The sequence below is a fragment of the Crocodylus siamensis genome, chromosome 6, assembly GCF_052110815.1.
Source record: "Crocodylus siamensis isolate JL-2025a chromosome 6, ASM5211081v1, whole genome shotgun sequence".
NCBI classification, from domain to species: domain Eukaryota; kingdom Metazoa; phylum Chordata; order Crocodylia; family Crocodylidae; genus Crocodylus; species Crocodylus siamensis.
This window is the reverse complement of record NC_143400.1, coordinates 21,514,345-21,530,191: the sequence shown is the minus strand read 5'-3', so window position 1 is coordinate 21,530,191 and position 15,847 is coordinate 21,514,345. Positions and strand designations below refer to the sequence as shown.

Below are 15,847 nucleotides of genomic sequence, written 5' to 3'. Positions count from 1 at the left end.
AACCCAGTACTGCTTGTCCCCATGCAGCCGCCAGTCCATGAGGCAGAGTTTGCAGCTAGAGCTATAGAGAGGTAGAGATGATCCATGGTAAGAAGTGAACTGGGCCTGATTCTCCCTCCCTGTGTTCCTACGGTGGGGCACTAGATAGATGGGCTCAAGCTATTGTTAATTTCCATTTGTTTTTCATGGGATCTGGGAAGGTTCATGGCCCTTCTTTGGTTACTGCATAAACTAAAGCAAACTTAGAGACCCTGGGGAAACAGAGATCACTCCCAACACAGTGCTCTGGCTATGTGCCTGAGCCACTCCCTGCAGAGTAGGGGCAAGTGCTAGCAGCAGGGCTAATGCAGGGGTCACACGCTGGCTGAGACAGTCCCTTTCCCAGACAGAGGATTCACTTACTTCAAGACCCCTTTACATGGCCACAGAAGCCTAGATAGGGCTGGAGTAACTGCAGGTAGGAGCTCAGTGTGAATGCATCAGCAAATGGGAGAAGTTGGGACTAGCTGAAGGAGAACAGGAAGCAGTGTGGGGACTTGAGAGCAGTGTGGGGAGGGCCATGGGGCAGGGGTAGTGAGCTGTGATCCTCAATGTTATCTCATGTTACAGTGTCATCAAGGCCTGTCTGTTCCCTTCCATATTACTCCGGGCTAGTTAGGCCCCAATGGAGCACTGTGCACAGCCCTAGCACTGCAGTTCAGGAAAGATGGGGAGATAAGCAGCGTGCAAAGAAAGGCTGAGAGAACTATGCAGGTGTAGTTAGGGAAAGGAGACGCAGGGGTGGGCACAGGCAGCAAGCCTCAGCTACTGCAGAAGCTGCTGTAAAGATAGGGAAGCAAGTACCAAGCAGCTGCAGTTACCTGCTGAGCTGCTCTGGGGCAGGGGGCACAGACTCTGGATCCTGTCAGATCAGAACTTCTCCATGTTCCTGCACTCAACAGCCAACATGACCCTGACCCCAGCTCCATTGATGTTCAGGGCTCCCAGGGTCCCATGGTTACTTCAGATGGCCTGGACTAGAACAGAAAGCACAGAATAGGGTGCCCAGAAACCAGGACCTGTTGGGAACTTGGCTGAGTTGCTTTGCTCCCTACCCCACCTTGTGCCTCAGTTTCCCCAAAATAGGCCTGGTGAGAGCTCCTGGCCCTAGAGGAGTCCTGATGCAAGGCCTGGGGTTGTCACTATGTGCAAAATGGGTTTTCCAACTTGCTAATCCTGAGTGGGAGCTTGAAGAGGTTTTCCGGGGACAGTGTCCTGCGGAGGCCCTGGTTCTTGCACACATCCCACTATCCAGCTTCTGCCAACTCCCACAGGCATTGGGTGAGTCTTGAAGGGCCAGAGAGCAGAGCAATGTTTGGGGTTGGAGTTGCTGTGAACCAGGTGGAAAGGGGGTGTGACAGGAGGCTGTCATGAGGTCAGTCTAATCATTGGCCCACCCAGCTGTCTAGGGTAGTCAGCCCACCAGTCTTGCCTGCCACCCCTTTGTTGTAACATTATAAGTAGTTGCTTCTAAGGCAGGAGGCTGCTCCTTTACTGCCCAATGCCAAAGGCGTAATACACTGGTTCAAACTGAACCTTATACCATGTCCCATGCCTCACAGATGGCATTGCTAAGTGGCTTTGGCCCACAATGGGGCCTCATTCTACGCCTGCCTGATGTTCAGACCCCACCCAGATCTCTCCTCCTCAGGCGGTCTACTCTGCCCTCATTCTGGGCTGCAAAACTCCTTAAACCCTTTTTCCTTTGTGGCTGTGGCCCTCTCCAGGACTTTTGGCCTCACTGGCCCTGGCCTCATCTCTAGGCCAATTAGGACTCCCAGCCTTTAGCTTCTAGCCATCCCTCATGGTGGACATTCTCACCCTTCAGCTGGTCTGCTCCTGCCCCAACCCAGGTCAGCAAGGTGATTTAGGGTAGGTACTGAGCTGCTTGCCCTCACTCTCCCATATGGGTCTGCTTTCTTGGGCCCCTCCAAACAGCTCACTCAATCTCTAAGGCTGGCTTATACACAGTCCTTCAGGCCCGCCTGCACAGACCTTACTCTACATGGCCTACTGCTTACACATGTCCCCTCACTGGAGCCACTACACTGCCCCCTCACCAGGGCTACTAGGTCTTAAACCCCTTGGGTCTCATGCCTCTGATGACATGCCTTAAACACTCACTTGTGCCCTCTATGGAGTAACCCACCAGGTCATGGGGGCTGAGGCTATAAGGCACCCCATACTCACCTTTCACTAGGGAGGTACTAGTGTGGCATTTTCTGGGGACCACCCTGCCACAGGCAGCCCCACCACACCATCCTACCTAGCAGGGTGTAGTTTTAGGTCATGCTCCTGTAGCCCAGGTTTACTCGGGTATATACTCCCCTTCTCCAACTGAAGGGAATTGTTAGCTGGCAGGTGTGCTGTAGGGGAACTGCAGACTGCCCAATTTTCCTCCATCCCTTATCTGAAACAGATAAATCCCAAAATAAATATAGATAGCCAACAGATAAACTATAGATAAGTATGGATGAACAATAAATAAGCCACAAATAAAAACAAATAAACAACAGATGAAATAATAGCAAAAGGAGATCCCAGCAGCGCCCTAGGACTCTACTCATCTACTAATTTAGAAACATGAAAGTTCACAAAATATAAGGCATGACATCACACCACTTATGGTGCCTAATCCCAAAGGGAAAGCCCAATGCCGTTGGGCTTTTTCCCAAGCCCTTCAAAGAAGTTGGTAACTTTAGGGGGGCCCTCCCAGTGGGACCTCCACTTTCAGGAGCCCTTTACTAACCAAGGGGAACTCCTCCCCTGTGGAAAACCATTTTTTCCCTGCAAGTCATGGCTCCCAGACCTGGAGGGTGGCCCTTGTCCTCTGCGCCAAGCTACTCTCTCGCCTGCAGTGGGCTTTGTGGGGGGGAGGGTTGCTGTCCCCTGGGCTTCTGGAGCCTCTATGCTCAGGCTACTGAGCCAGCAGACAGGGCCAAGCCAGTCTGACTTCCTGGACTCAACCCTTTTGCTATGGGTCAGAGGCCTGGGCTGCCTCATGCAGCACCAGGCTCCGTCCGCTCCTGGACCCTCTGTGCAGCGCCTCCTGCACTGAGCTCCCATCCTTGTTCTGATGGTTGACGACCTTAGCCACCCAAGCACTCCAAAGATCCTACTCCGTGCACTGGCCTGTGCAGTGTGTCTCTGGCTGCACCCCAGAGGTTGCAGACCCGAGCTGCCTCACGCAGCCCCCGGGGTCTGGATGCTGTGTGCTCTGCTGCACACTGAGAGCCTAGCTGCTGGAGCCATATACCATTACCCGCCAATGGAAGGCTTCAGGGGCCCTTCCAGTCTACTGCTTCAGACTGCTGATCAGATCTCCCCAGCTCTTCTAAGCTCCACTCTTCTCTCTTCTCTGTCTCAGATGTGTCCCCCTCATGCTGGGCACTCAGCTCCTTTTATACTCTCTAGATCTCTGCCCCTTAAGTCTTCCGGACCTCGCAGTGTTGCAGTTTTCAATCAAGTGTGGTGGGGGGGAGGGCTCCTCTCCCCTTCCCCTCAGGAAAGGGGCATGACTTAACTTCTCTTGCTGCCTCCTGATTGGTGGATGGACTCCACCAATGAAAAAAGCAAAATTTCAAGCCTGGGACTCAACCCAAGCTCCAAAAGGCAAGCCTGCTATGCTCCAGGACCAGGAACCTCCTCCATCCCCGTAGTTCCCCATCTTCCAGGTGTTCTGGGAGCAGCAGCTGCAGCTAGCAATGTTATTCCTCTGGCTCCCTGCAACAGCTGCCCATTTACCTCTGAGGGCCTGGGTTTATACTGAGGCTTCCCAACCCTACCCTCCACTTCAGGAGCCCTCTTGAGGTAATATGACCACCTTGTTAAGCCACATGGGACCTGCTGGCTACCCCACAGCTTGTTCAAGCCTCTTAAAGTGGCAGGCACTAAAGGTGCCCTGCCACAGAGGTCCTTAAGCCTCTCCCACACACCAAAATTATTGTCTCAGCCTGGTATAGATGGGCTATGTCTTGCAGCCTCTGGACATGCCATGGCCTGGTGCATTCATCTTCACCAGGTTCAAGACTGTGTAGCCTCTCCCAACACACGCCACACCATCCTCCAGCCCTGTTGCTTCACACCCTGGAAGGATATGGCTGCTAGTTTCAGCCCAGCACAGGAAGTTGAGACTCCAGGCTGGACATATGGGATGGCAGAGGCTTATCACGTGTTCTGGACCTTGTGGTCATTTAATGCAGCAGAAAGTTGCGCATCCACTGAAGGTCCCAAGCCTTTGTATCTGGATACAAAGGTGAGGGGCACAGCCACACTACCCCTGGGCTGTCCCATTATTGCATCTCTGCCTATCCACTGTCCTGAGAAGCCATGATGTCACTGACATCCTGCCCTGAGGGACTGAGCTCCTGCTTTTAACACCAGCCTGTCTCTTCATCATCTGTTCCCCTTCTTTTTGCCCTGTACCTCGATTTCTGGATGTTCATTTATTTTTAGTCTTTTCCTTTCCTTCCTTGTTTTTGGAGGAGGGACATATTTTTTTGGTTTGGTTGGGAGGGTTGTTTTCACTGTGGGGATTTCTTGTTTTGCTTTTTCTTTAGGGTGGAGTGGGTGTTTAGTTTTCTTCCCACTATTTCTCACCCTCCTTTTCGGAGGGGATTGTGGGAGAGGGAGGGGAAATGTGTTGCAAAAAAATGCCTGCCCAGAAATTATCACTAATATGGAACAGTAGGCAGCTATGATAAATATCAATCATGTCAGGAAAACTTAGATAAAGTTTGTGAACAAGGAGTCTCCCTTGCTGGACAAGGCCATGCTATGAGTGCCAATGCTCCTCCCCTGTACATGGCAGCACTGGAGAACAGCAGCACTGAGAACAGGGGGCAGAAGCCCCAGCCTGAGCCATGCACTGGGAGCATCTGAAGCAGGGCTAGAAGGGACCTGAAAGGGACCTCCAGAGATCAGCTATTCCACCCCTCTGCCTGAGGCAGGATCAGCCTTATCCAAATCACCCCATAGAAATGTATAATCTAAACTCTTTGTAAAGCTACCATCAACCCTGACACAGGATAGGCATAACACCCTGAGAGCCAGACAGAACCAATGGAGATTTGGGGGGGAGCCTGGAATGTGTTCACATGGTATGGCAAGAAGCCACCTTTGTTTCTCCCCAAAATCTCTGCCCTGTGACGAGGATGGGCCCAGCAGAGGAGACACACATTTACCCTATCTCTTTAGGTAACCTGAGATGGATACATTCCTGAGGGAGGGGGAAACCTGCTCCCTCTGCCTAAGTGACTGGTATCACCTACCTGGGTGAGGGGCATCTACCTGGTGGGCTAGAGTCTGCCCGGCAACTAGTGATGTATTTCAAATTGGTTAGCCAACAGCCAACTGGAGCTGGCCTCCACTGGACTAGGTGAATGAGGTCACAGGGGCTATATAAATTAAGACTGCCCAGGAGAAGGGGGCAGCAGCCATGCGGGGGACTCAGACTTAGAGAGGAGCTTGACCATCTCAAACTGGCTCTCTCCCCCATAGCTCATGAGCGAGGAGCGGCCTGCCTCCAGAGGGAATCGCCAACAGCCTCAAGATGATGCTTGTGAGTAAGCTACTCGAGACCCGGTTAGACATCTATCTGGCAGTAACTCAGATGCATGATCAAAAGGCTACCTCAGCCAGACTGTTTTGCTCTATGGGATTTCTATGATATTGCTCAATCTTGTACCCTATTTTCACCCTACTACCCCTGCGATCAATACAGTTCTCCTCTGTGACCAGTGTAGGAGGCTTATTGAGGGGTGGGTCTAAATTATGCCTAAGAGACCCTTAGGTCTGCAGACTAAGAGGGACTTTCCTTTTTGGCCCCAACTTGGGGAAGTGCCCCAAGTGCTTGTACTGGGTCAAGTACCCATAGGACTATTAGGCCTGTGTTTCCCCGAGGACACAGGGCCAAGAGTGAGTCCAATCTTGGGGTGGTGGCAGCTACGTTACCCCCAGGCTAGCAAGTGTGCTCCAGGAAGGGGGTCAGCCGGACGTGAGGCGCCCCTAGGGAGGCACTCGCAGCCTGGAAGGTGGTCAGGCGCAGTGAAGTGGGTGGCTCAATGCAGGAGCACCCCCTACTGACCCACCACATGTGCTGTATTAGAGGCATAATTTGGTAAGAGTAACAGAGTCACGGAAATCCCTTGAGCAAACAATTTCTAATTTGGCATCAGGTCGACTGGATAGCTAGGATGGCAGACGAGTATGTCAAAATGACCGTGCCCAAACTAAGAGATCTGGTGAAAGACAGAGGCCTTCATGTGAAGAAAGGGCTAAAGAAGGAAGAGCTGATTAAACTCCTGTGCAACAATAATTCAGCCACAGAGCCCCCTTCACGCACGTCAGCTCCTGAATCCTCCCCAGAATCAAGTCTGGGAGCTGCTGAGCAATCATTCCCTATGGAGGAGTGCTGGAGGTACCAGATGCAGCTAGAAGCTGAAGAGTGGGAGCAGGAGTGAGAGAGCAAGCTCAAGTATGAGTTGGAGTTGAAAAAGATGGAGCTGGAGGCCCAGCGTGAGCACGAGAAGGCACAGCTAGAGTTGAAAAGGATGGAGATGGAGGCCCGGCGTGAAGAGGCTGAGCGCCGAGAGAGAGAGGGAACACCAGCACCAAGAGGTAGAGGCCCAGTGCAGGCACGAACTGGAGGTACTCCATCTGCATCCCAAAGGGGGAGATGCTAGCCTTCCGCAAGTGCCCGGGGGACACCCCAAACCGAACTCCCCAGCCTTCTCTCGCTACCGAGTCACAGACGATTCTGACGTATTCCTCAGCATCTTCGACAGGCAAGCCTGACGGTGGAAGGTGCCCGAGGGAGAGTTCATGATGCACATGGCTGCTCTGGTAGAAGGTGACATGGCGGTGGTCCTGAACAGCCTGCCCTCGATGCAGCTGATGACTATGATGCTTTTAAAAAAGCCGTGTCTTCAAGGTTCAAGTCAGGACTGGATTATTTCCAGAAAAAATTCCAGAATATCTGCCCACAACCCAAGAAGACAATGGCTGATTTTGTGGCTCTGGGGTGGGATCCACTCCTTAAATGGGCCGACGGAGCCAAGGCTGACACTAGAGAGGAGCTGCTCCATCTCATGGCATTGGACCAATTTTATTACTGCTGTCCGAGGGAGATTAAAACCCTAGTCAAGGACAGGCCCCCAAAACCGTCCAAGAGGCTGCTGAAATTGCAGATCAGCTGTTGCTAAATCAAGCCAGTGGACAGGTGAGGGGGGTGGAGAAAGGCGGCGGCAGTGAGAAGCAGTGCGTGGGTGCCAGGCATGAGTGTGGGACTCATGCCAGTGTCTAGCGGCAAGATTGGTGGGGGCCCAGAGCGGGGCAGCAGGAGCACAGGTCCGGGCTGGTATGTGGGGCTGGAGCACCAGCAGGTGGGCAGGGGAGTGGGGAGAGCATCCCCATCCTGGGTGCAGGACCCTGACGACCCTGGCCTCAGGCACTGGCTTGGGCCCCACACTTGGCCCCCACACTTGGCTTTATGAGCACTCGTGGTGCTCTGGTGTGGTGCCAGAGGACTGGAAGAGGGCCAACATGGTTCCCATCTTCAAAAAGGGGAAGAAGAAGGACCCAGGAAACTATAGGCCAGTTAGTCTTACCTCAATCCTGTGCAAGCTTTTTGAGAAAATTATTCTGGCGCATATCCCCGAGGGTCCAGGAGGGTAGGTCATGCTTAGGGGCAACCAACATGGGATCATTAGTGGCAGGTCATGTCAGACCAACCTGGTGGCCTTCTATGATCAGATCACCAAATCATTAGATGCAGTGGACATAGTCTTCCTGGACTTCCTGAAGGCTTTTGACACTGTCTCTCATCCTGTTCTCATTAAGAAACTGGGGGCTGTGGTGTCAACACTCACACAGTCAATTGGGTCGCCAACTGGCTGGAGGGCCGCACCCAGAGGGTGGTAGTGGATGGGTCCTTCTCAGCCTGGAAGGATGTGGGCAGTGGGATCCCCCAGGGCTCGGTCCTTGGGCCCGCACTGTTCAACATCTTCATCAGCGACTTAGACGAGGGGGTAAAAAGCACCCTGTTCAAATTTGCTGATGACACCAAGATGTGGGGGGATGTGGGCACACTAGACGGGAGGAATAGGCTACAATTGGACCTGGACAGGTTACAAGGGTGGGCGGATGAGAATAGGATGGGATTCAACACCAACAAGTGCAAAGGGAAGCACCTGGGGAGAAACAACCGGCACCATACCTACAGGATGGGGAACTCCCCTCTTGTCAGTACAGAAGCGGAAAAGGATCTTGGAGTCATCACTGACTCCAAGATGAACATGGGCCGGCAGTGTGGGGAGGCAGTCAGGAAGGCCAACCGCACCTTGTCATTCATCCACAGATGCATCTCAAGGAGGTCCAAGGCAGCGATCCTCCCTCTCTATGCGGCACTGGTCAGGCTGCAGTTGGAGTACTGCGTCCAGTTCTGTGCGCCGCACTTCAGGAGGGATGTGGACAGCATGGAGAGGGTCCAGAGGAGGCCACTCGCATGGTCAGGGGGCAGCAGGGCAGGCCCTATGAGGACAGGCTACGGGACCTGAACCTGTTCAGCCTCCACAAGAGAAGGCTGAGGGGGGATCTTGTGGCCTGTTATAAACTAGTCGGGGGGATCAGCAGGCATTGGGGGAGTCCCTGTTCCCCCCAGCGCTACCAGGAGTGACCAGGAATAATGGTCACAAGCTGGCAGAGAGTAGATTTAGGCTGGATATCAGGAGGCGTGACTTCACGGTCAGGGCGGTGAGGATCTGGAACCAACTTCCAAGAGAAGTGGTGCTGGCTCCTACCCTGGGGGCTTTAAGAGGAGGTTAGATGAACACCTTGCTGGGGTCATTTGTCCCCAGTACTCTTTCCTGCCATGGCAGGGGGTTGGACTAGATGATCTACTCAGGTCCTTTCCGACCCTAGAAACTATGAAACTATGAAACTCCTCCCCTCTTGAAGCTTGTCTCCACCCCAGCCACCCGCTCCTGCACCATGTGCCAGCTTGGTCCCACGCTTCTGCCATCCCACCCTGGGCCCTCATGCCTTCCTGCCCACTCACTGCCACTCATTCACCCCCCACTCACTGCCGCTGCCACCGCTATTTCTCCCTGCCCACCTGCTCACTGAAACTCCGATTCCACTGAGCACTATAGCGAAACTGGCTGAGTGCTCAGTGGAACTGAGTATCAATTTTAAATGAGCACTATAGCAAAATAGTGCTAACTGAAACTGTGTTAAGCGGGGGTTGCCTGTACTGTAATATCAGCAGGGATCCAGGTTTTCTGTTTGCTACAGAAAAACCCAGATTTTTCCTTTTAAAGGAACAAACCACAGGAAACAGAGGGTTTTCCCTTGCAGGTTGGCAGCTTTGGGTCTGGGGAGACCAGTTGGGGAGAAGAGGGGATGGGAGACAGGGTGCATCTGTGGCCGACATGCAGCCAGTCAGGGGGGTGGGAGCAGCCCTGGCTTCTGCTGCCCTACATGGTGGGGCAGAGCTGGTTCAGTCCTGGTCCCAACAGTGAGGCAGCTGGAGTGGGAGGTCTCCTTTCTCAGTTGCTGAGCCAAGGGACTTGTGTGGGACCTGGCTTTGCTGTCCTGGCTTCATTGGGTTACTTTCTCTGCACCCCAGTCTCTCAATGGACACCCGGGGCACAAAGCAGGGCTACCTGGCTTCATGACACACCCTGGCCACCTTCCAGATGCCTCTCCAGAAAGATGACTCCTCACTGGGCTCCACAGGCACATTTCCCCTCCTCTCTGCCTGCTCTTTCACGATTTCTTCCACTAGATGTGCTTCCACACCTGACCCTAACCCTAACCATGACTCTGGCCCTAACCTTAATCCTAATCCTAACCTAACCCTGACCCTGACCCTAACCCTTTCCGATCTTTTGTAGGTGTTTCTCCAGGTCTCTGTCCTCCTTTGCTCTTCTCCCTTCACACCAGTCATCTCTTGACATAGTCTTCAGCTGGCATCAGATGCTAACAGCTCTCACATCCACTTCATACCCCTCAGCTACTTCCTCCCACTCCACCCCAGCCTAGCCTTCCTTATAAACCTCGGTCTAGATGGTTTCCTCCTCTACTCAGAGGGATGGCAGCCAAAGAAAACTCCTCCTCTCCCCTTCCTGCCCTCCTCTGTCACTGTCCCTCACAGTCTCAGGCTATCTCAGACTCCTCTCTCTGTTTGCTTTGCATTCCCCCAACCTGTCTCCAAGTCCCAAATGCTTCTTTTCCCTGCCTGCATGATCCAGCCTCTTCTCAATCCTAATAGGCAGGTCTCTCACTTGACCCACGTTCTCTCCTGACAAAGCTAAGCCAGCCCCTCCACTTTTGGCCTCCCCAAAATGCATGCTGCCCCTTTAGCCCATAGCACATGGAGGAAAGGCCTGTCCTTGGGAGAATGAGGTTTCTTGGGGAGTTACTTGGGAGACAGCACAAATCTCATGGAGCTTCTGCCCTGAGAAAGAGCCCTGAAGAGCAGCTGGAATATCAGCTGCAAACCATGAAACTTTGTGCATCCCTTCCTGGGGAAATGAATGAAGGATCATTACTTTCATCAGCACAGTGCCCCTCTGAAACAGCAGGAGAGCCATGTTACACAGATGGAAACCATGATGAAAAGTTTCAAGCAATGACTTTTCCAGTCTCTTCCTCTCCGTTCCCCTTGTGCACAGGAAACCTGGGTCCCTAAACCCTTTGCCCCTCCAGATGGACAAGGTTGAGAGGAGCCATCAGTAACTTGTGGGAGAAGTACTTCACAAAAAAGGTGTAATCAGACCCTGTCCCAGAGTGACATACCCAGGAAAGCTCAGGGAAACTGTCAAAAAGCTCTACCATGTTGTGGGTTGGGAATACCATTAAGGCACCTGAATCCTAGAATCATAGTCAATGAGGGCTGGAAGGGACCTCAGGAGGTCACATCTAGTCCAACCGCCTGGTCAAGCAGGACCAGCCCCAACTACATCATCCCAGCCAAGGCTTTGTCTAGCCATGTCTTAAAAATCTCCAGGGATGGAGACTGCACCACCTCTCTGGGTAACCTGTTCCAGTGCTTCACACCCCCCCACCCCCCCAGTGAGAACTCTTTTTTCTAATATCCAGCCTCAATTTCCCTTGCTGCAACTTGAAGCCATTGCCCCTTGTCTTGTCATCTGCCACCACTGAGAACAGTCCAGCTCCATCTTCTTTGCAACCCCCCTGCAGAGAGTTGAAGGCTGCTATTAAATCCCCCCTCAGTCTTCTCTTCTGCAGACTAAATAAGCCTGGTTCCCTCAGCCTCTCTTCACAAAGCATGTGCCCCAGCCCCTGAACCATGTTCACTGTCATCCGCCCCTAACCATTTTCATTGCCAGTTCTCCAACGTGTCCACTTTCTGTAGTGGGGGCCCCAAAACTGGACACAGGACTACAGATGTGGCCTCACCAGTGCTGAACAGAGGGGAAAAATCACTTCCCAAGACCTACTGGTAACACACCTGCCAATGCAGCCCTGGATGCCATTAGCCCTCTTGGTGACAAGGTCACACTATTGGCTCCTATGCAGCTTCTTGTCCACTGTCACCCCCAGGTCCTTTTCTGCACAGCTGCTGCTTAGCCAGTCAGCCCTGCACCTGCACTGGTAGATAGGTTTGTTCCATCCTAACTTCAGGACTTTGCATCCCATGGTCCCTTGTATCATGCAAGATGGTGCCTTTTTAGAAATCAGCTCATGAAGCCCTTGTCAGCCTTCCCTATGGCACTGTGGGCTGGATCTCTCTCTTGCTGTCAAGTGTGTCATTCTGACTCATGATCACTCTGTTCTGCCATGGACTTGGGGCCTTTGTGGTTTTCCTTTTCCTCTGCTTCTGTTTTTCATTCCTCTTGCACTTGGGCCCTTGGCTCCTCCCCAGAGACAGACACACCCGGAAGTATGGGCCTCTATCCTGACTCCCCTTGGATTAATCTTTTTAATGCCCCCATGACCCTCGCATTCCTGTCCATCATCCTCTTGGCCATGCCCCTCTGTGGGGCACAGAGAGGTAAGGAGCCAGCCCAGCCTCAGGAGCGGGGACTGCACTGAACAAGGTGGGACCTGGTCTGGGGGGCCAAGGGAAACCTTCAGGAAGGGGTGGGTGAGATATGCAGGGAGTGCTGTCCCCATGCAGGCAGGGCTGAGCATAGCCCCCTGCACAGCCCGAGTTGTCCTTTGCTTCCTCCCCTAAACATCCCATCCTGCACATCAGCCCAGTGTATAACCAGCCCCCTGACACAACCCACCCCAGAGCCAGCTGCACCTCAGCACTGACCTTGGCTTGGTGTTTGCAGGCTCTGAGCAGACAGAGGTGGAGGCTGGGTCAGAGCTGGCTTTGCACTGCAGCCTCCGGGGGCCAAGTCTGACGTGGCTCTGGGTCCCCCGATACCCACTCTGTGCAAGGCAGCCCCGGCAGAACACCAACATATTCACCTGGACATCAGCAAAGACTCAGATGGTGAAACTAGCTCATTTCCAGCATCGCCTACATCTCAGGGGGGCCCCATGGGATGGGAACAGCTACCTTGTGCTGACAGAGCCCAAGGTCAGTGATTCAGGGCTCTTTTTCTGCACCAACGGGGACCAGACTGCCTCCGCAACACAGGTCACTGTTACCCCAGGTACCGTGCCCAGATCCTACCCTTGCTCTGGAACGTGGCAGGGGGCGGGGGTTGGGAGGGCTTGGAGCCAGGACACCTGGGTTTTACCCCAGTTCAGGGTGGAGTAGGGTCTGAAAGGAGTGCAGGACACTTGCTTCAGAAGAGGATTAGGGTTTGGAATGAGGTGGGGCTGGTAACCCCGATGCCTGGGTTCTCTCCCAGCTCTGGGATGGTTACAGGGGACATTTGAGAGGGCCAGAGGGGGGGCACTATGTCTCACACAATCTGGCAATCAATGTCATGTCCTCAGGTTGCCAGAAAGGGGCATCCATCAGCGTCCAGGCCCAAAAACCACTAAGGAGGGGGGCAAGAGTGATCCTGCGCTGTGCCCCCTGTGCAGGGGGTCGCACCCGTGCCCCCACATCCCACACTGCCACCTGGAGCCTCAATGGAAAGACACCAGAGTTCTTTGAAGATGTCCAGCACTTGCGGATGCAGCTCACCATTAAGTTTTTCTCTGCCCGCTATCAAGGTCTGTGGGGCTGTGTCCTGTCTGGAGACTCCCCATTCTCTGGGGAGCTCTGCCTGGAGCCGGAGCCCACCCTTACCCCCACCTCAGCTCCCCCAGGTAGGTAAAAGCCCACTTTCCTGGGGCCACATGCCTTCCAAAGCACCTGCCATCCAGCCCAGCTGGGGGTTAGCAAAATAATCATCCCCCTAGAGAGAAGTTTGATGTGGCTGTTAATGCGCACCCACCCCAGAAGCAGGCGTATCTTCATGCCAGGGGAGGTGTTTCTACATAACCAACCTGTGATATGACTGCAGAGGGAGCTGAATTTCAGTGATGGGCAACAAGTCCCTGTGTAGCTAGCCCCCAAAGAGGAAGCCACATCTATGCCCCAGGCTCTGTATAACCAACCCCAGCATGCCCCTCTCCCCCCAGGCAGTTATATCTCAGTGCTGGGCAAGGGGTCCAAGTGCAGTGGATGATGCTCCTGCCCTGTCTCTCCCCAGCCTCGGGATCCCTAGAGACTCACCAGCATTTTCCCATAGTTGCTGGCATCCTGGCTGGTGCCCTGGGCCTGATCCTGATTGGAGCCCTCACTTTTGTCTGCTACAGAAGGCACCAGACCAGAAGAGCCAGGTAGACAGGTGTCTCTCTTCAGTGTGGGAGGGGATGAAGTCAGGAGGGTAAGGGCAACAAAGCCGGGATGCCTCAGTTATCTCCCAGCACCGGGAGGGGAGTTGGGGCTGGTGGGCTGGTGCAGCAGTGGGGCTCTCTAAGCTGCTTAGTGCCACATAGAAATAATCACCCTCCCCTCCACAGCCAGACCCCAATAGTTCTGGAAGCAGAAGGACACAGGGACAAGGCTGGTGAGTGAGGCAGGGGCTCTGGCCCTGATCTGGGGGCACCGGCTGGCTTCCCCCCTCTTTCTGTCACCTTTGTGTCTCCTTTTCTCCTCTTTCCCAGCAGAGTATCCAACACACACTGAGACCAAGGCTACCAGGGACATGAACTCCTCCCTTAACAGCAACCCCAGCCCAGAGGTAATACCAAGGGACACTGTGCTACAGGGAGGGAGGCCAAAGGGTGCAGCAGAGGGTGCTAGCCCCAGGCAGGCAGGGCTGGCTGCAGAGCCTAGAGGCTGCTGTGCTGAAGGGAGTGGGAGACCCCTGCTATATAATGGCTCATCTAATGACAAGTCTGGCCACTTCAGGACTCAGCTGATGTCCAGTACACCATGCTGCAGTTCAAGAAGCCTCCTGTGTACACTGCACTTCAAGAACCTCCTGTGACCTCCAGGGATGGGCCCTCCACTGTCTACTCTGAAGTGCTCACACCCTGCTTGTGAAACCCACTCCCCAGGGACTGGAATATCCCTGCCCCCAACTGTAATATCCCCCCTGGGGCCAGAAGACAGCTGCTCCTGGGGTGAAGAATACTAACCACCAGCTGGCCATCACAGGGAGGGCATTTTTTAGCATCTGTGATGCCTAATAAAGCCTCCCCACACACACACCTTGCCACCACTGCTGCTATGATGGTAAGAGCAGCTAGACTGAACAACCCCATAACATTGTGGCTCCTACCTATGTTTCATAGAAAGGCCTGTGCTAGTAAAAGCCCTGCAGAAAACTACAAATAGACCTCAGGAAAAGCCTGTACTGGGAGAGACTTGGTGCGCCTAGGGGGAAGCTGTTGCCCAAGAGCCCTGATGACAGACAAAAGGCAGCACAAGATGTGGGACAATTTGGAAGAGCAGTATGAGGCCACACTTTGCAAGAGACCAACCCCCCCTGTTCAAAGTAGGATCAGCTATGTGTGTCTGGTGCCTCTTGACTCAGGGGGAGCATGTGCCCCTCCTGACACCAGTCAGCGACTGGTGGGGGTTCCCCTGGTGGCTGATCCTGCTGATCCCGGAGGCGTGGGGGGTTCCCTGGCAGCCGATTTCAGTCACCATGAAAGCAACCATACCACTTCCAGAAGTCCCATTGTTAGAAATATTATTAAAAATGCATTATCAATAGCAGATTTAGAAAAAAAAAAAAAACACAGCTGCTACCCATCCTTGTCTCCTTAATGGGAGAGGGAAAGGGGGGGTGGAAATTGAAGGGAAAAGTCACCAAAAGGCCCTTTGTACTAAGCCATCACTCCCTTTCTGTCCTGCAAATTTACTATCTCTTTGTCACACTAAATCACACTTTCTTTTATGACCCCAAATTCCTAAGGCTAAGATAAGAGCAAATGCCATTTTTTGCCTTTAGGATGAACCTTGAGTAATCCTGAATCCCATCCACGCACGCGTGATAGACTAATGCATATTAAGCCTACCCGCCCCGCATACTTAAGTAGTTAATTATAATGCACATGGGACGTATGAAGCGACATGTTTACATATATGTTTGTATGAACCGGAAATGAGTTGTAAAAATTCCTTCTTCTGCACACGTGGTCAGGAGAGAGGGGATAAAAGCCTGCTAATGATTATGCTCGGGGGCAGAGGGACTTGATCTTTTGTCTTCTCCCTCTGACCCTATTTGCAAATATATACCTTTTGTATTACTAATAAAGTGTGTCTGAAGCTGAAAGTTTTTTTTCCACCTCCCGAGAAACGAACCACGATTTTTTTCTTCAACAATTGGCGCCCAACGTGGGGCTTCTCGAGGACTACCCCGGAATTCAGTGACAGAGCACCTCC

General features: G+C 53.2%; 1 protein-coding gene across 1 annotated transcript; it reads left to right on the top strand.

Annotated features, from left to right (window-relative positions):
* The first annotated feature begins 11,946 nt into the window (after nt 1–11,946).
* LOC149861575 (uncharacterized) lies at nt 11,947–14,659 on the top strand. Its single transcript, XM_090052547.1, has 7 exons — nt 11,947–12,055; nt 12,342–12,668; nt 12,958–13,275; nt 13,662–13,791; nt 13,975–14,021; nt 14,119–14,195; nt 14,366–14,659. Exons 1-7 carry the CDS (start codon nt 11,947–11,949, stop codon nt 14,498–14,500), a joined length of 1,143 nt encoding a protein of 380 aa, XP_089908673.1. The 3' UTR covers nt 14,501–14,659.
* Nucleotides 14,660–15,847: the final 1,188 nt, after the last annotated feature.